The sequence below is a fragment of the Muntiacus reevesi genome, chromosome 1 (genome assembly GCF_963930625.1).
Source record: "Muntiacus reevesi chromosome 1, mMunRee1.1, whole genome shotgun sequence".
Classification (NCBI taxonomy): Eukaryota; Metazoa; Chordata; class Mammalia; order Artiodactyla; family Cervidae; genus Muntiacus; species Muntiacus reevesi.
The window spans coordinates 249,487,741-249,513,443 of NC_089249.1; the positions used below are offsets into that span (position 1 = coordinate 249,487,741).

At 40.0% G+C, this 25,703-nt stretch overlaps 1 protein-coding gene across 3 annotated transcripts in view; it reads right to left on the bottom strand.

The window, feature by feature from the left end:
- Positions 1-25,703, bottom strand: part of ATP10B (ATPase phospholipid transporting 10B (putative)) — a 123,365-nt gene that overhangs the window by 83,982 nt on the left and 13,680 nt on the right. For all 3 annotated transcript variants that reach the window (XM_065936437.1, XM_065936421.1, XM_065936428.1), the window contains one exon: positions 21,237-21,441. In XM_065936437.1, coding sequence (XP_065792509.1) covers positions 21,237-21,441 — 205 coding nt within the window. The remainder of the gene's footprint in view (positions 1-21,236; positions 21,442-25,703) is intronic.

The following is a 25,703-nucleotide window of genomic DNA, read 5'->3' on the forward strand; positions in this document are numbered from 1 at the left end:
AAGGATATACAGACCCCACTGTTGCCAGACAGCCCCTCAGGATTGCTGCCTTCCCTGGATTTGCTGTAACTCACTCCAGGCAGCTGCTAGGAGAACCCAAGGTCAGTGATGGTGGGCCACTGTCAAGCCCTACAAATCTGCCAGGGGCCTTATTTACTTTTTTGAGCTTGTAAAATATTTATTTATTTATTGGAGTATAATTGCTTCACAAGTTTATGATAGTTTCTGCCGTACAAGGAAGTGAATCAGCTGTATGTATACACACACCCCCTCCATCTCGGACCTCCCTCCCTCTCCCCTCACCCCATCCCACCCTGTGAGGTCATCACAGAGCACTGAGCTGAGGTCCCTGAGCTACAGAGCAGCTCCCTACCAGAGTTTCTGATCCACTTCTGGCTCACTTAGCTTTTCTTACCTTGGGGATAAAGCCCACTAACCACCTTTTCTTGCTGACCCAGCCTATTACCAAAGGCACCACCCTTGAAGAAAGTAATAGCCATCAGCGTACAGGAAAAGATAAACCCCTTCCATAGAGGAGAGCACTGTGTGTGGTTCTTCAGGTCAGACCCAGTGATGTGGGGCAGTTACTATGTTCCAGGCACCCGTCATTAAGTTTTCACAGTAACCTTAAGAGGTGTGGACAGAAGTGCAAATGTAGATCAATAAAGCAATTGTCTTATGGTTGGTAAGTAACAGAACCAGCACTGCAAGCCACGACACTGGAATCTAAAGCCAGTCCTTACTATCACCATAGTCATTGTTATCATTGTCATCATCACCATCAATACATTACATTTATTCCACTTTCTCTTCCTATGATTATTATTACAGCACTTATTGGATGCTTATGAAGTGTCAAGAACAGCTAAATATTTCACACATGCTCTTCTCTTGAAGTCACACAATAAACTGATCAGATCGGCACTATTATTACCCTATTTTATAATACAGAGGAGGGAACTGAGGCTTAGGGAGAGTCAGTGAATTTTCCCAGTGGCACACAGTTAGCAGAGCAGAAGACAGGCTTCAGCCTCAGAATTGCTGATTCCATAGAGCCCACCCTCTTAAACCACAGTGCTATTTTCACGCACAAAGGAAAGATGATCATTTAAGAACTCCTTTTGGTCCTGTTTCCTTTTCTATGTTCCTTTTCCGCTTCCTATGATCAAAGTACCCGATATGAAAAATGAGGTCAACATGTAGTTGACCCTTGAACAACATGGATTTGAACTGTGTGGATCCACTCATACAGGTTTTTTTAAATAAACACTATGGTACTACCTGATATGTGGTCAGTTGAAGTGGTAGAGGTGGAACTGTGACTACAGAGGACTGACTATAAATCATAAATAGATTTTCCACTGTGTGGATGGTTGGCATCCCTGACCTCTGTGTTACTCAGGGGTCAACTGTATGTGGAATCTAAATTTTAATGAAAGGCTATTGCCAGAGTCAGGGAGTGGTGGGTGGGTGAAATGGGTGCAGGAAGTCAAAAGTTAGAAGCTTTAGTTAAAAGATAAATCAGTCAAGAAATATAATGTAAACATGGAAACTATATAAATATTTACTACAGTGAATATTTGAAAGTTGTTAAGAGAGTAGATCTTAAAAGTTCTGATCAAAAGAAAAAAAAGTAACTTTGTATGGTGATCAATACATTTGTGATTGATCACAATACATATTGTGATTATTCCACAATATATACAGATAAAAAATCATTATGCTATACATCTAGAACTAACATAATATTATATGCCAGTTATATCTTAATAAAAAATATAAGCAAGCTCCAATGTCTAGAAATTATCATCATTACCACCATCACTACCACCCTTCTTAACTCGGGTCAAATAAGGAAGAATCAAAAGCTAAAATATATAATATTGTCATGCTGACCTTTGACTTACTGCTATTAAATTTTCTGTATTACTTTGTTTCTAAAAGATTTATTTTTATGTTTCATGAAAGGTTTTGCACTCTCATTGTTTTTTCTAGTACCTACACAGATACCTAGTTGGTTGGCAGGTCAAGGTGTTTCTAAGACCAGGTTAGCTCCTCTTGTCACTCTTGACATTTCGGGCCGGATGATTCTTTGATGTTTAGCCGCATCCCTGGCCTTTGCCAACTTGATTCTAGTGGCACCTTCCCTTTCTCCCCTCAGCTGTGACAGCCAACAATGTTTACAGACATTTCCAAATGTCCCTTGGGGAGCGGAGAGAGAACTAAGAATCGTTCTCAGAGAAGTTCCAAGTTAACATGAGATGAAGTTGCAAGGACTGAAAATATTCTCTATCCTATTCATCCATTAAGAAAGGATACGATCTGAATTTTCCTATTTTATTTCTCATCAATTGAAAAAATATTAGGCTTTATGCCTGGAGGTCATAATGACTTGTAATAAGAGAAATCCATATATATCATGCTATACTATGAAAACTACTATATAAGCATGGTGGCGGTCTAGGTCATAATGACTTGTAATAAAAGAAATCTGTATATGTCATTCTATACTATAAAAGCCACTGTATAAGCATGGTTGGGCCCTTGCAATATGTGCACTATCCTATGGCTAAAAATAAAAGGAGATTGATGAGGGAAAAAAAAAAATTTATTTTTTATATATTGTAGAAAATTTATGGGATTTCCCTGGTAGCTCAGCTAGTAAAGAATCCGCCTGCAATGGAGGAGACCCCGGTTCATTCCTGGGTGGGGGAGAACCCCTAGAACAGGGGTAGGCTACCCATTGCAGTTTTCATGGGCTTCCCTGGTGGCTCAGATGGTAAAGAATCTGCCTGCAATGCAGGAGACCTGGGTTTGATCCCTCAGTTTGGAAGAACCCCTGGAGGAGGGCATGGCAATCCACTCCCGTATTCTTGCCTGGAGAATCCCCATGGACAAAGGAGCCTGGTGGGCTACAGTCCATAGGGTTGCAAAGAGTCGGACACAATGGAGAAACTAATCACACACACACACACAGAAAATATTCGAAAATTACTACAATTAATAAACTATGCAGTGTGTTACCTCTTCCAAGTATATCTGCAATTTAAAGTAGGGCACTTTCAAAGAGTAGAGGTTAAGACACAAAATTGTCTAGATATAGAACATTGTTTGAGAATTATTAATTTTACACATATATTTTTAACATTTGAGATTTTTTAATTTGCCACCTCCTCTACGAAACCTATCCAAATCCCCACAGTTTCATCTCAGTCAATAAGAACTGTTCTTTTATTTTATTATTATTTTTAGGTGTTTCCTTTTATTATTTATTTATTTATTTATTTTTTTATTAGTTGGAGGCTAATTACTTCACAACATTTCAGTGGGTTTTGTCATACCTTGATATGAATCAGCCATAGAGTTACATGTATTCCCCATCCTGATCCCCCCTCCCACCTCCCTCTTCACCCGATTCCTCTGGGTCATGTTTCCACATAAACTCTCATGCCCCCATTTAACACTGGTGTATCTAGGTCTCTACTTCCTTGAGTAAACTGTCAGCTTCCTCTAGAGCACCTCCCATGACCCCTTGTGTTAACAGGCATACTATAAAGATTTGGAGTTTCAGCTTCAGCATTGGTCCTTCCAAAGAATATTCAGGGTTGAAGGAAATCTGTGAATATTCATTGGAAGGACTGATGCTGAAGCTCCAATACTTTGGCCATCTGATGTGAAGAGCTGACTCACTGGAAAAGACCCTGATGCTGGGAAAGATTGAAGGAAAAAAGAGAAGGGGAAAGCAGATGATGAGATGATTAGATAGCATCACTGACTCAATGGATATGAATCTAAGCAAACTCCAGGAGATAGTGAAGGACAGGGAAGCCTGGTGTACTGTAGTCCATTGGGTCACAAAGAGTTGGAAATGACTTAGCAACTGAATAACAACAACATAAAGATTTGTAAAGGTAAGGTTAGCTGGAGAGATGAATATTAGGACATTAAATACTGAAAGGTTATGAATGAGGAGATAACAAAGAAAACCTCTGCAAAGACCTATAAAAGCTTCAGGTACAAATGTTAACTTTGATTCATGGGAATAAGATTGCTCTTGCAAGGAAATGTGGCTCAACTAAGAAAAGAAAATCTAATTCTTTGGCTCAACTAATAAAAATGAAAAAGGAGTCAAGGTCCTAGATCCCAACATGGGTCTAGATCCCAACAGACTAGTCTCCCATCCATCCACACATTCAAGCACTTATTAAATATTCATAATGTATGAGCCATTGAAGAAGTGAGAGAGAATCAGAGAGAAGGAAGAGTTTATTGACACAACTCAATTATCGCAGCCATAAAACAGCTCAAAGTTTCCAGGTTAGTCTGGTGTGTTACTTGTGGTATCTATGAAAGCAAAGGAAAGTGAGCCAAGAGTTAGGGTGTAATGACTCTGGGATTAAGGTACTCTCATTAACCTATGCCCTATATACAATAAGCCTCTAGGTCCACCGGGAAAGTCAAGGTGAAGCAAAGAGGTTGAGAGATATTCCTATATCTAGAAGAGGCTCTTCCTCTTGAATTAGCCTCAAATTTTACTTTCTTAGGCTTATTTTTTCAGTATTCTTCATGTTGATCAATAAATGTGATTATATAAATGTACGAATGATCTTTTGAAACTTGTTTTCTGTTCACTCTCTGTCCTGTTCTCCTTTTTTTTTTTTTAAACAATTCTTTAACTTCCTTTTGGAAAATTACCTTTTCTCCCTGGCTCATAATCTTCATGGGACTATAAATCAAGATGCCCTGCCCACTAGCCTATCTCACTGTGGGACTTTGACTTGAGTAGAATAACTCAAGGAAGGAAAAACAAAGGAGACTATTAAGTAATTGCTGCTACCAATATTCTCCTGCTGTCCTAGTTCTTGTTTTTGTGCCTGGGTCTTCATATGAAGCTGGAACTCCAATACTTTGGCCACCTGATGCAAAGAGCTGACTCATTTGAAAAGACCCTGATGCTGGGAAAGATTGAGGGCAGGAGGAGAAGGGGACAACAGAGGATGAGATGGCTGGATGGCATCACCGACTCAATGGACATGAGTTTGGGTACACTCCAGGAGTTGGTGATGGACAGGGAGACCTGGCATGCTGCGGTTCATGGGGTCGCAAAGAGTTGGACACAACTGAGAGTGACTGAACTGAACTTCATATTTCCTTAGATTTTATGAATCACAACGTCTACCTCACTCCTTTTATTTCACCTCCCAGTGCATTTTCGAAATAATCCTGTCTTGCTTAAGTGAGCCAGAGTCATTTCTGTTCCTTGACAACTAAGAATTCTAGTCAACACAGCGGTCTGCTCAATCTATTGGGTATCTCTGGGCCTTTAAAAAATAACGATGTTTATTTACTCGGTAAAATCACACTTCACAAAAGGCTGTCCCTCATTTGCTTAATGTTATTTGATCTTTCCAACTCTCCTGTAAAGTGTTGTGGACAGGTTAGTCTCATTTTATAGGAGAGAAAACTGAGTGTTGATAATGCTAAGTAGCTTGCTCAAGGTCACATAGTTCATGAACATCCAGTTTTGTCTCATTCTAAAGTATGTGCTTGTTCTTTTCTGGGTGTAAGCATTTAATGCTGTCTTCTTACACAACAGACCCTCTGGGCCTTTTTCATGCTCTCTTTGCAAGTTTTCCATATTTACAATTCTCTTAAACCTTCATTGCCAAGCTCAAGGGTTTTACCTCTTAAGGACCCATCTATCTACTGCAGATCACAGCAATTTCTCCTTTCTTTGATTCTAGACAAATTTGCAATATCCACACCCCCACTTAGAACTTGAAGTATTTTATACTTTTAGTTGTCAAATAGTTATATTGGCTTATAGTTACTTCTATAAGCCAATTGGTAAATGAAACATAGCAACTTGTCTATAAATCCCCATGTGTACCAAAATGCTGTCTGTGGACAGAGTGAAAGTAACTCTCACACATACATGGTTTTCAATTTTCTGTAGGAATTCCTGAAGTCAATAAAAACAAATTTATTTTTAAAGGTCACCAAATTCATAGTAGATTTTAATTTATTTTCTTAACTAATAGATGCTGAAAAGACAACTACTTTCAGAGAAAATGGATTGGGGCATAAAGATTATAAAAAATTTTTTTTAATTAAATTTTTTTGATTGTCACTGAGGGTTTTTATGTTAAAGAAAAATAGGGACCCATAGTCATAAGCTTTTAAAGGACAGGAAGCATGTCTTAGACCACTTTAAAACCCCTCAAGGGCCATAAGGAAATATTCAAGAAAGATTCTTCTAGCAAGATGGCAGAGTAGGAAGACCTTGAGCTCACCTCCTCCCATGGGCATATCAAATTATAACTATTTACAGAGCAACTATGAATGAGAATGATCTGAAGACTAGAAGAAGAGATTTTTCAAAACTAAGGATATAATGAAGGAACCACAAGTTGTTGAGGTTGTAGGAGGTACAGAGATGTAGAGATGTAGTAATAGTCAAGATCCACACCTACAGGTAAGAAACTCACAAATGGGAGAGTCACAATTGCAGAGGTTCTCCCCAGGGAGTAAGGGTCTGAGCCCCACATCAGGCTCCCCAGCCCAGGAGGTCTGCATCAGGAAGACAAGCCTGCAGAATATCTGGTTTTGAAGGCTAGTGGGGCTTGTGTATGGGAGAGCTGAAGGAAACAAAGACTTCATTCTTAAAAGGCACATGCAAAATCTCACACACTGTGAGACCCAGAACAAAGGTTGTTATTTGACAGGAACCTGGATCAGATCAACTTACTAACCTTGGAGACCCTTCCAGAGTGGCAGCAGGCAACTGGGACTCCCTCTGGGAGAGGCTGGTGGCAGTCATTTTCAGAAACTCATTCTACCATGAAGAGGCTGGTGTTGGCAACTGGCAGTCTTCTTTCTAGCCTCTTAGAGCTGGAACCTGGGCCCTGGCCCCTCATGGCAGAGGACACTGCTCTTAAAACTGTTTTTGTTGTATTCTATAGATTTTGAATCATTGTGTTCAAAAGCAGTTTTAAGAGTAAAACTATAGAGATAAAAGCTGACTTCAGGAAACAAGAAAATTCTAAAAAAGCCACATAATATTATACTTAAAGTAAGCAGAAAAAGAAGAACAAACAAAGTTAAAAGTTAGTAGAAGAAAATAAATAAATATCAGAGTGAAAATAAATGAAAGAGACTTAAAAAAAAGAAAGATTGATGAAATTAAGAGCTGGTTCTTTGAAAAGATAAAACTGATAAACCTTTAGCCAGAATCATCAAGAAAAAGAGAGAAAACTCAAATAAAATAAACCAGAAATGAAAGAAGCTACAGCTGACATTAAAGAAATACAAAGGATCAGAAGAGATTACTATGAACAATTATATGCTAATAAAATGGACAAGACATAAAAAATGGATAAACTCCTAGAAACATACAATCTCTCAAGACTGAGTCTGAAAGAAATACAAAATATAAACAGACCAATAACACTAATGAAATTGAGTCAGTAGCCAAAAAAACTACTTAAAAGCCAAAGTCCAGGACCAGATGACTTTACAGGTAAATTCTACCAGACATTTAAAGAAGAATTAACTTCTACACTTCTCAAACTATTTCTAAAAATTGAAAAGAAATGCTTTCAAATTCATTCTATGAGGCCAGCATCACTGTGATTCCAAAACCAAAGACACCAAAAAAAAAAAAAAAATTACAGGCCAATATCAATGATAAATATAAATGGAAAAATCCTCAACAAAATATTAGCAAACCAAGTCTAACAATATATTAAAAGGATCAAATACCATGATCAAGTGGGGTTTACTCCAGGGATTCAGGAATCATTCAATATCTTCAAATCAATGTGACATACCACACTAACAAACTGAAGAAGAAAAAATCATATGACCATTTCAATAGATGCAGAAAAATCTTTTGACAAAATTCAACATCTTTTTATGGTAAAAACTCCCAACAAAGTGGGCACAGAGGGAATACACCTAAACATAATAAAGGCCATGTAAGACAAACCTGCAGCCAATGTCATACTCAACAGTGAAAAGCTGAAATCCTCCTCTAAGATCAGAAACTAGACAAGAATGCCCACCATTACCACTTTTGTTGAAAGTCCTAGCTATAGCAACCAGATATAAGAAAGCAGTAAAGGGCATTGAAATAGGGAAGGAATAAGTAAAAGGTCACTATTTGCAGATGACATAATACTGTCCATAGAAAATCCTAAAGATGTCACCAAAAAAATTACTAGAACCCATCACTGAATTTCATGATACAAACTAATTTACAGGACACAAATTAATACATAAAAACCTGTTGTATTTCTATACTCTAACAATGAACTATCAGAAAGAGAAATTAAGAAAACAATTTCATTTAACAACTGCATTAAAAAGAATCATACCTAGGAATAAATCTAAGGAGATTAAAGACCTGTTATTTGGGAAACTATAAGACACTGATAAAAGAAATCGAAGACAAAACAAACAAATGGAGAATACACCATTCTCATGAATTGGAAGAAATAATATTGCCAAAATGACCAGTACAATTTATAGATTCAACGTAATCCCTATTAAAATACCAGTGTTAAATTTCATAGGACTAGAACAAATAATTCTAAAATTTGATTGGAAGCACAAATGACACAGAATAGCCAAAATAATGTTGAGAAGGAAGAACAAAACTGGGAGTATCATACTCTCTGATTTAAAACTATACTACAGAGCTACAGTCATCAAAACAGTATGGCACTGGCATAAAAACAGATACATAGATCCATGGAACAGAATAGGGAGACCAGAAGTAAACTCATGGTTATATGGTCAATTAATCTATGACAAAGGAAGCAAGAATATACAATGGGGAAAGACAGTCTCTTTAATAAATGGTGCTGGGAAAACTAGACAACTGCATGTGAAATAAAGTATACTACTTTATCACACTACATACAAAAATAAATTCAAAATGGATTAAAGACTTAAATGTAAGACCAGAAGAGATTACTATGAAGAATTATAGGCCAATAAAACAGACAAGACAGAAGAAATGGATAAACTCCTAGAAACATACAATCTCTTAAGACTGAGTCATAAAGTTCTTAGAAGAAAACATAGCCAGTATATTTTTAACATCAGTCTTAGCAGTACTGTTTTGGATCTGGTTCCTCAGTAAAGAGAAATAAAAGCAAACTTCCAGTTACAAAATAAATGAGCTATTGGGATGAAACATACAGTATAGGGAGTAGAGTCATTAATAATGTAATATCTTTGTATGATGCCAGATGGTGTGGTGATCATTTTGTAATATACAGAAATATCAAATCGCTATGTTTTACACCAGAACTAACATAGTTTTATTGGTCAATTCTATTTTAATACCAGTTTACCAATCAAACAAACTCATAGAAAAAAAAATCAGATTTATGGTTACCAGAGGTAGGAGGTAGGACAATTGAATGAAGGCAAAAAAAGGTACAAATATCTAGTTATAAGGTAAAGAAGTACTAAGCATAGAATGTACAATATGATTAACATCACTGACATGAATTACCATTGCTGTATGTTATATATGAAAGTTGTTAACACAGTAAGGTGTAAGAATCCTCATTATAAAGAAAAACATATATTTTAAAAAATTTTGTATCTACATGAGATGATGGATGATCACTAAACTCATTATGGTCATCATTCCACTTTGTGTGTCAGTCAAATCATTACACTCTACACATTAAACTGAAAAAAGTGCTGTATGTCAACTATATCTCAATAAAACTCGAAGAAAAAGAAAATAAAAAAAAAAAGAGCTAAGTGCATTAAATAATAAAGATTCTGTTAATTGAAGAAAGAGAAACAGCTAATTTCTTTCCTCCAACTCAGAATGCACTTATATATTGAGCTTTTATCCTAAGCCAGTGATGTATGTGTGGAGAAGGAAATGGCAACCCACTCCAGTGTTCTTGCCTGGAGAATACCAGGGATGGAGGAGCCTGGTGGGCTGCCGTCTATAGGGCCGCACAGAGTTGGACACGACTGAAGTGACTTAGCAGCAGCAGCAGAGATACATGTGAAAAAGAAGAGTTGAACTAGGATCACCAAGCTTCTGTGATGCTCTCAGAGTGTGTTTTTACACAACCCTCAGGTTAGATGACTAGAAGAGCCACTCCCACTCCACACTGGGAGGGAGAATGACAAAGCAGCGTCAGTAATTCATCTGCCTTCTCTGCAAGGACTCAAGGGCTCACAGGGACTCTGCAAGGGCTGGGGGTTACGGGCTATACAAACCACATCAACCTGGGCGGCTACACAAGAGATACACTGCAACCTTAGAAACGTACTACTTAAAGTGATTAATTTTTTTTTTTTAAAGAAAACTAGCTTGGATGAATGGTGGAATTAAATGTCCTTTATGTCCCAGCTGCTGAGTCAGGTGATAAAGATTTACCCCCTGGCATGCAAATCAGCCCTGTGACTGCTGAGAATTCTATCTGAAAACTAATGACATTCACCAGTGCTTGATAACCTTCCCATTTCCTGGTCAGAGTTCTTTTCGTGATAACCTGCAACAGAGTGACTGGCAGATACTTTCGTCTCTAACTCTGGATGAAGATATGCTCTGCACGTACAAGCACCCAGGGCTCCCTGCCCGCCCCCGTGATTTCCACACAGAACTGGCTGGAGGGCTGTGGGAAAAGGACTCTTAAGAATTCTTTACGGTCTATGTTCTCTTTTTTAAAGTGAATAAGTTCTCTGGTTTTTATTCAGGGTTAAGATTAAATTTATTCTTGAAACCTTCCCATGACATTTTTCCATCCAAAAAGGCATGGGTTTGGCGTGTGAACCAAGTCCCGAGAAATTGATGATTTCTTCCGTTATTCCTAAAAGGAATCAATTGTTTGTGGAATTGTTAACATCTGTCTGTCTGACTCCCCCTTAGACCCGCATCTCTCTTATTTACACTCGGACCCTCATGCACACAGAGTACACGACAGCCCTTGGCACACAGAAGGCATTCAGTCAATATTTGGTGAGTGAAAGCGTGACCGCATGATGCTGGGAACACGGGCAGCTGTCACCAGCTGGGCGGTGGCGCCTTAGGGGAGTGTTGCAGACACTCTTTTCTGTACACATTTTTCTCACTGTGGATAACTGAGATGCGAGAAAATGACATGAGATCCAAAATTCTCTACCTCATGTTTTGGGCAAAAGAGGTCACAGAGAAGAGAGCATGAATTCCAGTTTGAGAAAGTCTATATTCAGTTATTCACGGAAGATATGACCATAATGTATCATGTGTTGACTGAGTAAATGAATGTATTAAATGAAGTACAAAGAGGTATGTGCAGTGCTTGAGAGTGAGAAGACTGAAGTCTGTGGGAGCACAAAGGAAGGAGGGATTTGTCCCGGATACTCTGTAGAGAAGGCTGCCTCAGAGAAAGGGAAGTGAGGATGCCACTGGGAGCTTCAGGAGAGAGGACACCGGGCCCCTCTCCTTCAGCACAGATGACCTTGGTTACCTAAGTTAGGCTTATCCCGCCCTGATGCAGAATAGATGCAGTGAATATTTATTTCTGTGCTGCTCAGTACTCTCCTGCCTCACACGGCAGTTTCCACCACGAAGGTGAATTAGAGGATGCCAAGGACAGAATCCTTCCCCCCTGGCCAGAGTGAATTGGTCGAGGGTTGTGCACACATGATTCCAGCCAGACCAATCACTCCTTCTCGCTGGCATGCTTTTCAAACTGGACAATGGGGAAGCTCCCTAGTCCCTTCTAGAGGGTGGGGCATAAATGCAGGTTTATTGATAGCAGTTTTTCTTCCACATAACGGAAACTGGTTTGAGAGATTGAAACCAAATGCAGAGAGAAATGCAAACAAAAGAGATGGGGACTGTAGAGATGAATCGAAATTCCTAGTTCCACCTGAGCCTGAGGCGCATCTCATCCCATGTCCTTCCAATAAGATCCCTTTTTGTCCAAGCTACTTCAAATTGGAGTTCTCTCATGTGTAACCAGGAGTCTTGACTAATCCATATACTAGATTAGAATGTCTTTCCTTTGACAAACTAAGCACTTCTTACATTAGCCTAAAATAGCCACAATTATCCATACTGGTTAAGGCAGAGAAGGCCACTATTATAATATAAATATGTTTTCATGGGGTATGGAGAGAGTGGGAGGGAGAAAACCTCTAAGCTTTCATCTATTAACACCTTGAAAGAGAGTTTCAGTCTTGTCCAACTCTTTGTGACACCACGGACTATAGCCCGCCAGGCTACTTCTGTCCATGGGATTCTCCAGGCAAGAGTACTGGAGTGGGTTGCCATTCCCTTCTCCAGGGGATCTTCCTGACCCAGAGATTGAACCCAGGTCTCCCGTATTGCAGGTGGATTATTTACCATCTGAGCCACCAGGGAACACCTAAATGAGGTTATATCTGTCACACACAACCTAGCAGAGCTTCCTCATGAGGCCCTACAGAGATAAAAATGGAAAAAGAATTGCTAATAGAAATGTACAAATAATGCTAAACATTGGAAGAGGGGATCCTTTGTCTGTGGGGTGTGTGTGTGTGTACTCATGCCCTAGCAGGACTGTGGAGGAGAGGGTCACCAAAAGGAAGTCTGAGGGCTATAAAAATGAAAGTAACAGTTCTTTTGTAGTGTTGTGTCTGTCATGGTCAAATTAAGTATTATTATGAATAATTATAATTAAGACTTATAAAGCTTCAATAGTTTCATACATATAAAAATGATAATCACTTGAGAAATGGAAAATACACATAAAGGAATTTAGAATTTACTTTAGCCATGGGAAAAATAATCAGGTACATCAGAATTGAGCTCCACTTCTGTCTCCACACTGTGTTTATTAGCTGGGTTATCTTTGATAAAATTCAATCTCTCCGAAATTAAGTTTCTTCATCTTGAAAATGTTGCCAATTCCACTTCTAATCCAATATTGACTGTCAACTATCAAAAGGGAGCTGTGTAGTACAGTGGTTAAGGACTTTGCTTGTTGTGGTAGAAGGATTTATATGTTTAATATTGATGAGGTTGAACAAAACTCCCTAGTTCTGAATTTGAAGTATCAGCATAGTTTCTGATGTATTTAATCTTTTTTTTTTTTTAGTATAATTGTTTTACAATGTTGCATTAGTTTCAGCTATGCAATGAAATGAATTAGATACATGCATACATATATCCCCCCCCTTTTGGATCTTCTTCATCCTTCCAACTCTTCCCTCTAGGTCATCACAGAGCTCTGAGCTGAGCTCCCTGTGATGTACAGCAACTCCCCACTAGCTATTTATTTTACACATGGTAGTATACATATGTCAATCCTAATCTACCAATTTGTCCCACCCTCTCCTTTCCCCCATGTCCATATGTTTCTATGTCTGCATCTAAATTCCTGTCCTGCAAAAAGGTTCATCTCTACCATTTTTCTAGATTTCATACATATATATATATATATATATATTCACTAATATACTACATTTGTTTTTCTCTGACTTGCTTCACTCTGTATGACAGACTCTAAAAAAAAAAAGTCCTAGTTCTGTTTACTTAAATGGCATAGAAACAATGATCAATCTGATAGCAAAAAGTATCTCTAGCATGTATTTACCATGATTTCTAAATGCCATTTTCTATCAAAAAGGACCAGATCAATCTAGGACTACTGAGGTCATGAGATCCAAAGAACTTGGAAGTTAATTTGAAGAAGTTCCCACTGGCTAAAGCTGGGATAATCAATAAAGATAATATAATAACTGCACTGATTTGATTTACATCAAATATGCTTAAATCCAAGAGTTCATATTGATACAAAAAAAAAAAAAAATCTCATTGGTCAACTTTGGAGAATGTTTAGGAATCACCTCATTATTTTAAAACTGGTAAATAAGAGGAAATGATCAAGCACTTATCCTGCATTTAAAAAGTGGAAACAGTGGCAAATTTTATTTTCTTGGACTCTAAAATCATTGCAGATGGTGACTGCAGCCATGAAATTAAAAGACACTCCTTAGAAGAAAAACTATGACAAACCTAGACAGCGTATTAAAAAGCAGAGACATCACTTTGCTGACAAAGGTCTGTATTGTCAAAGCTATGGTTTTTTCAGTAGCCAGGTATGGATGGGAGACTTGAACCATGAAGAAGACTGAGAAATGAAGAACTGATGCTTTTGAACTGTGGTGCTGGGGGGAGACTCCTGAGGACAGCAAGGATATCAAACCAGTCAATCCTAAAGGAAATCAACCCTGAATATGCATTGGAAGTACTTATGCTGAAGCTGAAGCTGCAATACCTTGGCCACCTGATGTGAAGGGCCAACTCATTAGAAAAGACCCTGATGCTGGGAAACATTGAAGGCAGGAAAAGGGGATGGCAGAAGATGAAATGATTGAATGGCCTCACTGACTCAATGGACATGAATTTGAGCAGGCTCCGGGAGATGGTGAAAGACAGGGAAGCCTGGCATGCTGCAGTTCATGGGGTTGCGAAGAGTTGGACAGGACTGAGCAACCGAACAACAACCTGATGTGAAGCACGGACTCACTGGAAAAGACCCTGATGCTGGGAAAGATTGAGGACAGGAAGAGAAGGGGGCGACAGAAGATGAGATGGTTGGATGAATGGCATCGCTGACTCAATGGACATGAATTTGAGCAAACTCTGAGAGAGAGTGGACAGAGGGGCCTGGCATACTCCAGTCCATGGGGTTGCAAAGAGTTGGATATGACTGAACAACAGCAACAACCCCACAGTAACCAAATATTTTTTAAATTAATTAATTCATTTTAACTGGAGGCTAACTGCTTTACAATATTGTGGTGGTTTTTGCCATATATTGACAAGAATCAGCCATGGGAGTAACTGACTACTTCATGAGGGGAAATTCCTTTTTATACATGACTTTAGGGTGATACCATTTTGCAAATCCCATTGAGTTCATGGATATAGACAACAATCATCAATGACTACTGATTTAGGCACTAAATTCAACCACCAGTTTATAGTAATATAGTGGACAGAAAAATATTAAATGGAATCACAAGGAGATCAGCAAAATACAGACTATGGGAAATTTTACAGGACAAACATCTTGGTTTATTCAACAGCAAAAACTAAATATGCAAGGGAGAAAAAGGAGAAAGCTGAGTAGAGAAACTATAAAGTAAAAGAGATTTAAGAAAGTAATCTTAGTATTTGACCTCATTTTGATCCTTGTTCAAGCAAACTGAAAATACTGAACATTGACTTAAAAGTTGAGATTAAGGAATTATTGCCACTATTTTGGGCTTCCCAGGTGGCCCAGTGGTAAAGAATCTGCCTGCAGTGCAGGAGACACAAGAGATGTAGGTTTGATCCCTGGGCCAGAAAGATCCCCCAGAGAAGGAAATGGCAACCCACTCCAGTATTCTTGCCTGGGAAATCCCATGGACAGAGGAACCTGGTGGGTTACAGTTCATGGGGTTGCAAAGAGTCAGACACGACTAGAGCATGGACACAGCAGCTACTATTTTAGGCATGACAAAGATGAAAGTGAAGTGAAAGTCACTCAGTCATGAATCTTTAACATGGGCAATGAAAAAGATAAGCACAATTATTAATTACGTTAATCAGTGATGCCCTAGGCTACTGCTTTCAAATGTTAATGTGCACATGAATCACCTGGAAATTCTTAAACTTCAGATTCTGGTTCAGTTTGGGGTGGGGCCTGAATTTTGCATCTGACAAACTTTCAGGCGATGCTCAAGAGGCTGGTTCCTGTTTACTTGGTTTTGTAAGTTCTGTGTCACTGGGAAATGATCTCACAGACACTTCAGTAGGACTTTGGTCTTCAGTGGTTTGGATAAAAGATAACTAGGGAATTGCTCTGAAATACTAATTGGAAGAATTCATTTCTGATTCTTTGGCTTTGGTAAATGTTCTATCTGCCCTGACTTGGTTGGTCCAAGTTGCATTCTGAGAAAAGGATTTTGAAACTAACTCTTTGGCAACCTTGAGGATGATGTGCTGTGTCACAGAAGGAAGAACCTTTAGAGAAGCTCTTTCATGTTTATAATTTCTCTGAACCTAGACAGGAAAGGCAAGGATGAGCTGCCTAAGCTGTGATGATGGTCAGCCTCTGTGTCACCCTTCAGCTGACGTGATCATGTGGTTCCCCACAATGTAAATTAATATTTTCCTCAAGCTTCCATAGGAAGAAGAAAAATTACTGTGCCCCAAATGGTTCTGAGGTTAAATCAGTTTGGAAAGCTCAGAGTTGAAGAAAGATTGACCTTCTCCCTCCAGGTCTTCTCTGAGATCTTAACATATTTTGACAATGGAACCTCTGAGTGGGGTTGACAGGACACATGCCGCAGAGTCAGATTTGACTGTGGACCTTGTTTTTTAAGAACTATCTCTTGAGATAATGGTTTGGCAGACTCCACCTTGAGAAATGCTGATCTAGGGGAGCTGAGGCAAAGTCTGTCTTACTGACTTTGAATTAACCGAACTCAGTGGTGAAAATGGGTGTAGGTATATGATGTAGAGTTGGGAGTTTCTAGAAATCTTTGCAATTAGTAAACACTCCCTTTTGAAAAGATAAAAGTCTCATAGCCAACAGGAATAATAAGCTAACAGAAGACTTTAATTAAATTTCCAAACAAACCACATTTGCAGGTTCAGTCTTCTCTGAGATAAGTGATGACATTTGCCTTTTCTGTACCCCCAGGTTTTCATCATCAGTTGGAGTAGAAATGGCTACCTCACAGGATGGTCATGAGGACACAAGAAAATGGGTATAAAAATGCTAGCACATGTAAGATGTCTATAGGTGATGGCTTTATTTTCATTATTACAATGATATTTTTTTTAGAAGTAGCACCTTCCTTTTCTTACATAGATTTTTAAGGAAGTGGTTGTAGGTTCATATTATCATTTAGGAGAACATTTAAAAAATATGCATGCCCAGGCCTCATGAATTATAATTTGGTGATGATAAAGGGGAAGGATATATGTACATGTGAAAATGTTCCTCCCTGTGATGGTTATGATACATCTGAAACACCTTCAGTGCATTTAAGGCAAATTTCTAAGTTGTGATCCCACCTCTCCTGCAGTAGTCCTAGTATATGGTCCTTGCAATAAAAGGTTTCTGTGGTTAAATAATTAGAAATGTTACATATTAAACCTTCCCCGACCCCTTCTCCTTAGGGGTTATTGAAGTATCTGAGAAGGTCTGCAATACACACTATTTGAAAAGTTGGAACCTACTGTCATCTGATCTTACTTGACAGGGCAATATGTATTTTTTCTTGCAACTCTCATGGACATCTTTGTTCAACACATTTGAGACATACATAGAGCTAGAAGAGAATTCTATCCATATTCAGAAATCTTTTTGTATTAAAGACAGGGAGAAGCAAGACAGCAAAGAGCAGCCAAAATTCCTACTCCCCTGGGAGCTGGCTAGGTCTGCTTTTATCCCTCCTGTCACTTGTTACTTAAAAGTGGAAAGAAATATTGAAAATGATACATGTGTGCTTTCAAGTAAGAAATTCTGAGTAAAAGCTGAGTGAGAGTCAAAGGACCAGGGAAACAAGCTACTACAGATTTTAAGAGCTGAGACTGGACAAAGCTGGCTTTGGATTGTGGTTCTAATACTTCCCAGCTCGCTCACCTTGGACAAGTTACTTCACTTCTCTGTGCCTCATTTGTGTAAAAGGGTTTTAAAAGGGTGCATTAGAAAGCAGAAATATAGACACAGACAGAGAGAACAAATGCATAAATACCAAGGGGGAAGGGGGTGTGGAATTAACAATGTATAAAATAGATGACTAATGAGAATCGACTATATAGCACAGGGAACTCTACTTCATGCACTGGGCTGACCTGAGTAGGAAGAAAATCCAAGAGGGAGGGGATATGTGTATACATATAGCTGACTCACTTTTTGCTCTACAGGAGATACTAACACAACACTGTAAAGCAACTGTACTCCAATAAAGATTAATTTAAGAATGCATTATTATTAGTACTATTATCACCGTTCTTTTTTTTCCCCCCATTTATTTTTATTAGTTGGAGGGTAATTACTTTACAATATTGTAGTGGTTTTTGTCATACAATGACATGAATCAGCCATGGATTTACATGTATTCCCCATCACTGTTCTTACGGAAATGGAAAAGCACGCTTAAGCAAAGTGAGAGGGAGAATCAGTTATTGAAATAGAATAGAGAATTCTGGAAACTTTCAAGATCAAACAAACTTATGCCCTTCACAAACGAATTTTATTTTTTTGTAAATCATTACATCAAGTACCCTAAGAGAAGTCAGGGTTAGAGTTTGAGAGTTGTGATTAAATTGAATTGGCTGGTTTATAGCAGTGGAGTGTGAATGACCCTTTCATCCACCTCTTCATTCTGGTCAAATCCCAAACCATCAGACTAGTTAATACATAAGAAACAGCTTGGGGCTGCTGCTTGGGGCCAACAACAAACAAAAGAAATAACTGGGTGAAACAGCGACACCAGATAACTACCCAAGAGAGTGAAAGGACTCAGATTTGTGGGGAGGCTGTTGGGGTGGTTTCCTGAAAAAGGAGATTTATAAACGCATACAAGTTTTACTGCTCTGCTTCCAGAATGTAGTTGAAAATTGGAATTTTTCACACTCAATCAGTCAACACATATTGCCTATGAATGCCACTTATATTTACTGCCAACTATTTACTGGTCTCTTACTACATGCCTAGCTTCATGCTAAGTAATTCATGTACCTATCATTTTATAACTGAGCAGGACTTTATGGGGCCATACTGGGGCCAACCCTTACCCCATATCGTCTGCTTTAGTTCCTTTCTGAAGTACCTAGATAATAGCTTCTGATATACATTTCCTGAGTTGTGGACATGAAAGCCCCCACCAAATGGAAGACGTGAATTGCTTAATGACCATGAGGACATAGCCCCGAGGTCTACAGCACATAGCCCAGGCGACTTGTGGATTGGTCACCCTTGTGACACTGCCCTGTTACCTTACCATCAGCCAGCCAGAGAACTGTGCATGAGCTGATCACATACCCTGTCCCCCTTCCCTGACTTAGGCTTTAAAAATGCCATTTTGTTCCTTAAAAAACTAAAAATAGAGCTATCACCTGACCCAGCAATCCTATTACTGGGGACATACCCAGAGAAAACTATAATTCAAAAAGACACATGCACCCCAGTGTTTGCTGCAGCACTATTTACAATAACCAGGACATGGAAGGAACCTAAATGTCTGTCAACAGTGGAATGGATAAAGAAAATGTGGTACATATATACAACGGAATATTACTCAGCCATAAAGAGGAACAAAATTGGGTCATTGGCAGAGATGTGGATGCACCTAAAGACTGTCATACAGAGTGAAGTAAGAGAAAAACAAATACCGTGTATTAACACATCTATGTGGAATCTAGAAAAAGTGGTATAGACGATCTTATTTGCAAAGCAGAGATAGAGACACAGGCACAGAGGGCAAACGTATGGAAATCAAGGGGGGAAGGGGTGGGTGGGATGAATTGGGGGACTGGGATTGACAAACACACTACTGATACTATGTATAAAATAGATAACTAATCAGAACCTATTGTATAGCACAGGGAATTTTACTCAGTGGTCTATTGTGACCTAAATGAAAAGGAAATCCAAAAAAGAGGAGATAATGTATGTGTATAACTGACTCACTTTGTGGTACAACAGAATCTAACATTGTAAAGCAACTATACACCAATAAAAATTAACTAAAAAAAAAAAAATGCTATCCAGAAACCCATTGGGGAATTTGGGCCTTCTGAGCACTAGCTGTCCTGGACTACTTGTATGAAGCCTTAGAATAAATGCTGTGTTTTCCTTCACTATGACCCAGCATCAGTAGATTGACTCTACAGCACATGGGCAAGCAGAATCAAGTTTGGTTCAGTAACAATTCAGTCCTCAGAAGCATGCTATAGAGAGGGTATTATTTTTGTGCCCATTTTCCAGATGAGGGAATAAAGGGTGAGATAGTTAACAAATGGTAGGGTTGGGCTTTGAGTTAAGCTCTGCCAGACTCTAGAGCCTGGGTTCTTAACCACAAAACAATCATGACTTCTCCATGATGTCCAAGGTATCATACACATAAGCAGGGATTAAATGAAAATGTTGATGATCATTCTCTGTTCTTAAAGAGATTTCAGTACTGTCATGAAGGTAAGACATACAAAATGGAAAAACAATTCACGATACCTTGCTGCTTTTATGCTGGTGTCAAAGGAGTACTAGAAAAAATTCATAGAGGGAGAAATTGCTGGAGCTGATCTGAGCAGGATGAGTAGGGATCAGATAAGCACAGAAAAGTGGCCTGGTCTCAAAAGTAACTGAGCAGATACTAGACTCCTTGGTTTAGAGCAAAAAGCAGTTTCTTCAACTAAACACAAAGGTCCCCTTTTAAGGACTCTGAGGGTTTCAGCAAGTTATTTACTTTCCCAAGCCTCAGTTTCCCCATCTGTGAGAAGAGGATGATATTTATCTCAGAGAGTTGCTGGAAAGATTGTGTGACTACAGCCTTGAAATTAAAAGACACTTGCTCCTTGGAAGAAAAGCTATAACAAACCTTGACAGAGTACTGAAAAACAGAGACATCACTTTGCCAACAAAAGTCCATATAGTCAAAGCTATGACTTTTCCAGTAGTCATGTACAGATGTCAGAGTTGGACCATAAAGAAGGCTGAGTGCCAAAGAGTTGATGCTGTCGAACCATGGTGCAGAAGAAGACTCTTGAGAGTCCTGTGGACAGCAAGGAGATCAAACCAATCAATCCTAAAGGAAATCACCCCTGCATATTCATTGTAAGGACTGATGCTGAAGCTCCATTACTTTGGCCACCCAATGCGAAGTGCTGACTCATTGGAAAAGACCTTGATGCTGGGAAAGATTGAGGGCAGGAAGAGAAGGGGCTGAGAGAGGATGAGATAGTGGGATGGCGTCACCAACTCAAAGGACATGAATCTGAGCAAACTCTGGGAGATACGAACCCTGGTGTGGACCCTGGCCTGCATAGACCATGGGGTCAGAAAGAATCGGGCATGAATTAGTGACTGAACAAAAACAACAACATGCTTGGGAAAGGAGGCATCTACTACCTTCTCCTCTACCCACCAGATTGAGTGCAATTACCAAGTAGAGTTGGCTGACATCTTCCCCTGGCCCCCCAGTTAAAGATCTTATCTTAGAAAGAGCCCTACCTGCTGTGAGAAGCCCTTCACAACCCGCCTCTGTTTGAGGTTGGTCTCTCCATCCAAGTTGGCAGTTTCCAGATGGCAGACCCCACTGGGGTCTGAGGAGAAGAGGAGGAGTATGTCGGCTGGGATGATCTCATTGCACTGCATCTGGATGAAGTCCCCCACACGCACATCCTTCCAGCACTTCTGCACGTAGCTCTGCTCTTTCCTGGGGTGGGAGAAAGACAGGGGTCAGAGTGTATGTTAAGGTTCTCAGAACATAAATGAGTGAATGGAAAAACTCCCCCTCCCTGTACCTAATATCCCCCAATCAACTTGTCACAAGACTGCTCTATATTCTATGTGCCCCAAGTGACCACTAGCATCATCTCTAGGAAAGCTAAGCATGATCTATAGTATCCTACTAGTAAAGATCTCTCCTGATGACCATGTGGAGTTTTGATTGACTGCTGGCTTTGGACTGGTTGCTGTGTTCAGCCCTTGCATCCTGGCAGGAGAAAAAATTTAAAGAAGGTGACCATATATTCATATTAACATCATATTCTTTATAAACTTCACTTCCTAGAATACCCAGTTATCACTTAAGAAAGCAGGGTCATAAAAGAATGGAGAATAGGACATATTGCTTTTGGTTATAGGTGGAGAGTATACCCACTGTCTAGGAAGATCTGAAAGGTGCTGAAATAGGAAACAGGGAATTAGGGAGACAACACCAGGAACATTGACAGGATGGGCCCCACACTGATCACAGAGTCAGAGAGCTAAAGAAGTCTGAGAAAATGATGCACTTGTTCTTCCCATCCAGTTTATCAGAGCTTACATAATAATGGGGGCAGCAACAACTGTGAATCTAGCATTTCTACCATGCCAAGCACTGGTATAAAGTAATACTTCATTTGCTTGCATAATAACCTACTGAAGAAGATATTATTATACCCAATTCACAAAGAGGGAATGGAGGGTTTAGAAGAAATTTCCCAAAGTTTTACAAAAACAGAGCTGGACCCTGACCCCAAACCCAGTTTTCACTGCTGCACAGGTATCCTACCTCCTCGAAGACATTCCCCTCTTTCTTCTCCAGTGAAATGGCAGTGTCAGCTATTATGCCCCCAGCAAAGACTCGTTATTCCCCAAGGCAATGCATTTCATCTCCAAGAGCCCTCATTTTACAGATTCTTCCTTCTGATTAACCAAATATTGAACTCATTCTGTTCTCCCAGGCAATCTGATTTATTCCATCTTCTACCATTTAAGAAATATTTTGAAGTATTCATCAGGCATGTTCTGAAGTCTTTTGGACTTGCCAAGTCAAATTTAACTTTCTAAGTGCTCTCAATTATTATGGGTGGCATAGTTTCCAGGTTTGTCCAGAAGTGAGGGCTCTTTTAAGACTGCTTGGAAATCTTTATAAATGTGAAATTTTGGACCAAACCTATACTCCAGATGTGGCCTTTTGAATTAGGCCCAGCTGGCTTGCAGGTGAACACCTCTGAGCCCAGCCAGGCCTGGAAAGGCAGCTCTCCTTTGCTGTTTTTCTCCACGGATGCTGAGCCCCTCTGGGCATGCTGTTTTTTCTGTTTCTATAGGAATCTGAACTGCCCTGAGCATGACCAGACCACTTTTCTGCAGACAGAGAGACGTGGCTGGATTGTTACTTTTCTTCTCAGACTGAAGATAAAGGTTTGAGCTTTCTCCTTTCTTTGGGGCCCTCTAGAAAACCCCGAGCAAGCCCTCCTAAGACTGCATTTTCCTTGTCATAAAAGATCCATGTGAAGGACTCCCCCCACTTTCCTGAAATAGGTGTATATCCTTTGGAAGCCTTTTGGAAGGCCATCCAAGAGAAGATCTGATCAGTCTATAAAATAATCAGGTATTGCAATTAGGGAGCAGTCTTACAATTCTCAAGACCCACAGAATTCTTCAGAAGTGCCCACAGCGCAGCAGCCATTGGTTAAACTAATGAGTGAAAAATATCGCCCCAATGGAGACCACTTCTGAGCATTTTGAGGGCAGTGCATCTGCAGCATTTCAATCATTCTTTTAACAGAAAATGTAGGTTTCTAAGCCCTTTTCATTCCCTCAGCTTGTTTTATGCTCTCCTGCTTCTCTCTGTTATTTTTAAATTTTTTTGCCATGAAGAATAGAGATAGTTTTCCCAGATTCATTTCTCACTGCCATTTCAGAGAAACACTTACATGCTGATTCGGGAAAACTTTTTCTTTAGAGGAGCCTTGGGAACAACTGTTAAATGTCCAAATATAAGGCTACTTAAAGAAATTGGAATGGCAGATACTCTCCATAGGAAAAGGATCTTATGTGGTGAAGGAGGGAGGCTTTCTTTATTGTTTTTCTTTTTTTCCCCCTTTGTGAGAGGGCACTTTAAAAAAAAAGATTCTTGAATAGTACAGCAAAATTGCTCCAAAGAACAAAGGATTGCCATTCAACTTGTCTATATTCTTCTCCACTTCCCGCCTTTGACTTCTGTCATTTGGGAATGGCCCACTCCCAAAGGAGACCTCAGCACTCTGCTTGGTACTTGACATGGGATTTCATGAGAACACCGCTGACTCTGAGTAATATTCTAACTGCCAATACTTTCAGAGAATGAAGGTTCAGGAGGTCTGCAAAAGCTAGTTGGGAGTGCCATATACATAGACATACCAAAGGCAGACGAAAACACCTCCACTCGTCAATATTGAATCTCATTCTTCTTCCTTCTAATGAAGGACTCCACTGTTTATTACTGGAGGAGGAAATGGAAACCCACTCCAGTGTTCTTGCCTGGAAAACCCCATAGACAGAGGAGCCTGGAGAGCTACAGTCCATAGGGTCGCAGAGAGTCAGACACAACTGAGCATGCATGCATTAGTTATTATGAGTTGTGAGTTATTAAGAGAATGGAAAATGGAGGTTATGCAGATGAATTATGAAACATAAATATCCATATCTATATGGATAATTATGAGGAGTCACTTCTGTGAGTTAGGCTGGAGTGTTGTCTTGTCAATTCCCATGGTGATGATAGGTATCGAAAGATCAACGGACCCACGCAAAAAGCTATGCATCAGGCTGGCCTCTAACTTCAGTCCGTCATCCCTGGGATCCCAGGCAGGTCCTGTCCAGCGCCGCTGCCCTGGTACCAATCACCCGTCTTTCCTTTAGACGTGATCTTCTCTTCCTTAAGGTGACATGCAGTGCTGGAGAACTCTCTTAGTCCCTGTTGTGGGCTTACCCTCCCCCAGAGATTGCCCACCTCCAGGTCATGCTGCTCAAACAGAGGCTTATACACCCACAGGCATATATCCTGTCGTGTGTCCCGGAGCACAGAAGCCATGGAAGCAACACATTTGGGGGAGGGTGTTTAAAATTTTTTTTTTGGGGGGGACATAATTTAGTAATTTAGCTGGTATAGAATTTGAATTACATTTATATCGATTGACCCAAACAAAGTAACATTATAGAAATGGAGTTAGATATTATAGGAACTTGGGGATGAGAAAAAGTGACTTTGGAGACATTTCCTTCTTGCACTGGGCTATTCTGTGCTGATTTTCTGATCCCCTGGGGGCCCACTCTGTCTCCTCAACTGTTAGAAACATAACTGTGGGAAAGGCAAGGGTGCACGGCCCTGGGATCCAGCCCCAGGAGGTGCTGAGTGGCTGAATCCCACTGAGGCAGAAAAGTGGTGTGCTTCTGCACTGCGGGACGCCCAGATGTGGCCAGCAGCTGGCTGGGAGCCACCTGCGGGAGTCACTCCCTGGTTAATCCAGCCCATTTGGAACAGATGCCCCGGGTGGACACGTCCACACGCTCCTGATCATTTCCCACATGCTCAGTGAGTCCACACCTGGGAACTGATTGCTATTTTAGTTTCGTGGTGTGTTCACTGCTGTTTAAAAATAAGATAAATCAACATGGCTGGGGACAAAGACTCCATCTGGCAGATTCTGCCTCGGGGAGAAATTAAGTGGTGCAGTGCTAAATGGCTTTCTGAGAGGAGCTAGGGCTTATTAAGAGGTAAATAAACAGCATGAGAGGTTTGTAAACAACTAGATCCTGTGGGGAAGCAGGTGAAAGGTGGGGAATGGAGGAGGAGAGGGTGTTTAAGGTCCCATTTCTCAAGTACTATTTCTCAAGTGGGTTTGGGGTTCCCCAGGTGGCACTAGTGGTAAAGAACCCACCTGCCAATGCAGGAGACATAAGAGACGTGGGTTCAATCCCTGGGTCAGGAAGATCCCTTGGAGGAGGGCATGACAACCCTCTCCAGTATTCATGCCTGGAGAATCCCATGGACAGAAGAGCCTGGTGGGGTTGCAAAGAGTTGGACATGACCGAAGCAACTTAGCATGCACACACATGAAGGTTTTATGTTCTAAGGAAGTAGAGTAGAGGGGATTTATCAGGAAGCTTAGTTGTCTGTAGGATTTCCCAACCAGTAGAGGATGAGCCGACCTGGACTGTCCTTCAAGA